Source organism: Cariama cristata, unplaced genomic scaffold (genome assembly GCF_000690535.1).
Source record: "Cariama cristata isolate BGI_N322 unplaced genomic scaffold, ASM69053v1 scaffold24860, whole genome shotgun sequence".
Classification (NCBI taxonomy): Eukaryota; Metazoa; Chordata; class Aves; order Cariamiformes; family Cariamidae; genus Cariama; species Cariama cristata.
In genome coordinates, this window is record NW_009593325.1 from 3,520 (window position 1) to 5,469 (window position 1,950).

The 1,950-nt window shown below is 62.3% G+C and overlaps 1 protein-coding gene across 1 annotated transcript in view; it reads right to left on the minus strand.

The window, feature by feature from the left end:
• Positions 1-1,950, minus strand: part of HPS1 (Hermansky-Pudlak syndrome 1) — a gene marked incomplete at its 5' end in the record, with an annotated part of 3,953 nt that overhangs the window by 1,471 nt on the left and 532 nt on the right. Inside the window, 8 exon segments of the mRNA XM_009710050.1 lie at positions 1-28; positions 163-230; positions 302-478; positions 553-720; positions 1,317-1,384; positions 1,494-1,563; positions 1,636-1,713; positions 1,841-1,943. The exon segment at positions 1-28 is cut by the window's left edge and continues 15 nt beyond it. Of these exon segments, the coding sequence (XP_009708352.1) occupies positions 1-28; positions 163-230; positions 302-478; positions 553-720; positions 1,317-1,384; positions 1,494-1,563; positions 1,636-1,713; positions 1,841-1,943 (760 nt within the window).

Genomic DNA, 1,950 nt, shown 5'->3' on the forward strand with positions numbered 1-1,950 from the left:
CTTCACGTTGGCCACCGCCTGCAGCAGCCTGAGCCAGGAGACACAGACAGTGCTGAGTTTCGCCCCTGGGTCCCCAGCACCGCAGGGACTGCCGCACCGTCCCCCGGGCTGGGAAAGGTTCCCATCTGTCCCAGAGATTTTCCCTGGCCATCCCGTACTCACTCCAGGGAGCTCCCAGGCTCGCTTCGGGAAAATAGCTTGTTCTTGAAGTCCACCCAGGTGTTCTGCAACTAGAGAGAGACAAGGCCCAGTGTCAGGCTGTGGGGACAGCAGGACAGGGTCCTCGCGTCCCCACTCCCACCTGGATGTCCTGCCCGCTCAGTTTCTTCACAAACTTGTCCATGCGCTGCCGCAGCTCAGCCAGGAACGGGTAGGAGCGTGGGGCTCCCGCCTCCGGCCCCTCTTCCAGCTTCCTCTCCAGCACCAAGAAACCATCCAGCAGCTGGTACAAGGTGACGGCCACCTGGGTCGTGGGGCCCTGCCGAGGAGGGGAGAGGTGGGTCAGCCAGGACCCAGCCCAACATCACTTCCCTCACCTTAGAGGCAGCTCACCTTGGTCAGGAGGATGAGGGAAATGCCTGGCCAGAGTGGGAGGCAGTGCATGGTGTGCGGCAGCAAAGGGCAGTAACCTTCCCGCAGGTTGGCGTCCAGGAAAATCCTCCTGGGGTTTGAAGCCTCAGGGACTAGAGGCCCCAAGGTCTGGAGCAAGTCCTCTGCCATCTGGGAAGAGACGGGACATGCTCGGCCCCCCCGCAGGGATGAGACAACCTGCACCGACCCAGGATGCTCTGGAGGGACACAGCAATGCCCTGAAAGCTGCAATCGGGCACGACTGAACCAAGTGAGCTGGAGGGGCCATGCAGCAAAAGATCAGAAGTGCCCAGGGATCCCAAAAGAGCAGCAGACAGAGGGGAAGCCACTCGCAAAGACACAGGTTGCAAACACCTTACACCGAGGCTAGCACTTGCTCGCAGAGAGTGTGTGAGGCTCTGCAGCATCCATCAGGGAAGCAGCCCAGAAAGCCCAGAGGCAGCAGAGGGAGACACCAGACTGCTCAGAGGCAGCCCCAGCCCCTCTGTGCTGACAGCTCTGGATGGGGGGACTGTAAGCAATGCCTCAGAGAGTGTGCTCAGAGCTGTCACAGTTATGCACAGCATGGGGGACGCAGGGCACATCCCCAGCCCTACAGCCTGGGGCACCCACAGTCACAGCACAGCACAGCAAGGGATGAGTGATGAGGATCAGAAACCTCAACGAGCACCAGGACAGGCTGAGGAGGCGTGGAGCCCGGAGGGACTGCAGGACCCCTTGCTCACCTGGACATCTGCAACATCTGCCTCCCCGGTGCTCAGCAGCTCAGCACCCTCTGACCAGCTCTCGCTGCCTGCAGGGAGCACAGCAGGTCACCCTCCCTGCCAGCCCCCTACGCAGCCCCAGAGCCTCTGGAGGGCTGGGGGGCACAGGTCAGGGCTGCTGCCCGGCTGGGCACTCACCTGTGCTGTGCCTGCCCGGTGAGGGCTTGGGCGTGTAGTAGACCTCGGACACGGAGAGATCGTCTGTGTCCTGCCAGCAAGAATGGCTGGGAAAGAGGGGAGAGATGCAGGCAGCCCAGCCAGCGTCCCACCAGGGACTCACCTGGTCATCTGAGTCCTTCTCCACAGCTCCATGGGAGCCAGGGCTGCTCACAGGGATGCTCTCGCTTCTCTTGGGTCCCTGAGGGAGCATCTTCCCTGCTGTATGCTTCCAAAAAGAGGGAAAAAAAATTAAGCCCTGGTCACCAAGGCATCACCCCATGGGGGCACCCTGACCCCCTGCCCCCTGACACCCTGCTCTGGAGCACCTGGGGGCCGAGCTCCTCCTCAGCACTCTGGCTGGGGTACAGATCCTGCACCAGGAGGATGAGGACGAGCAGGTCGGCAGGGCGGATGGAGCTGGCGTTGCGGCTGGGGG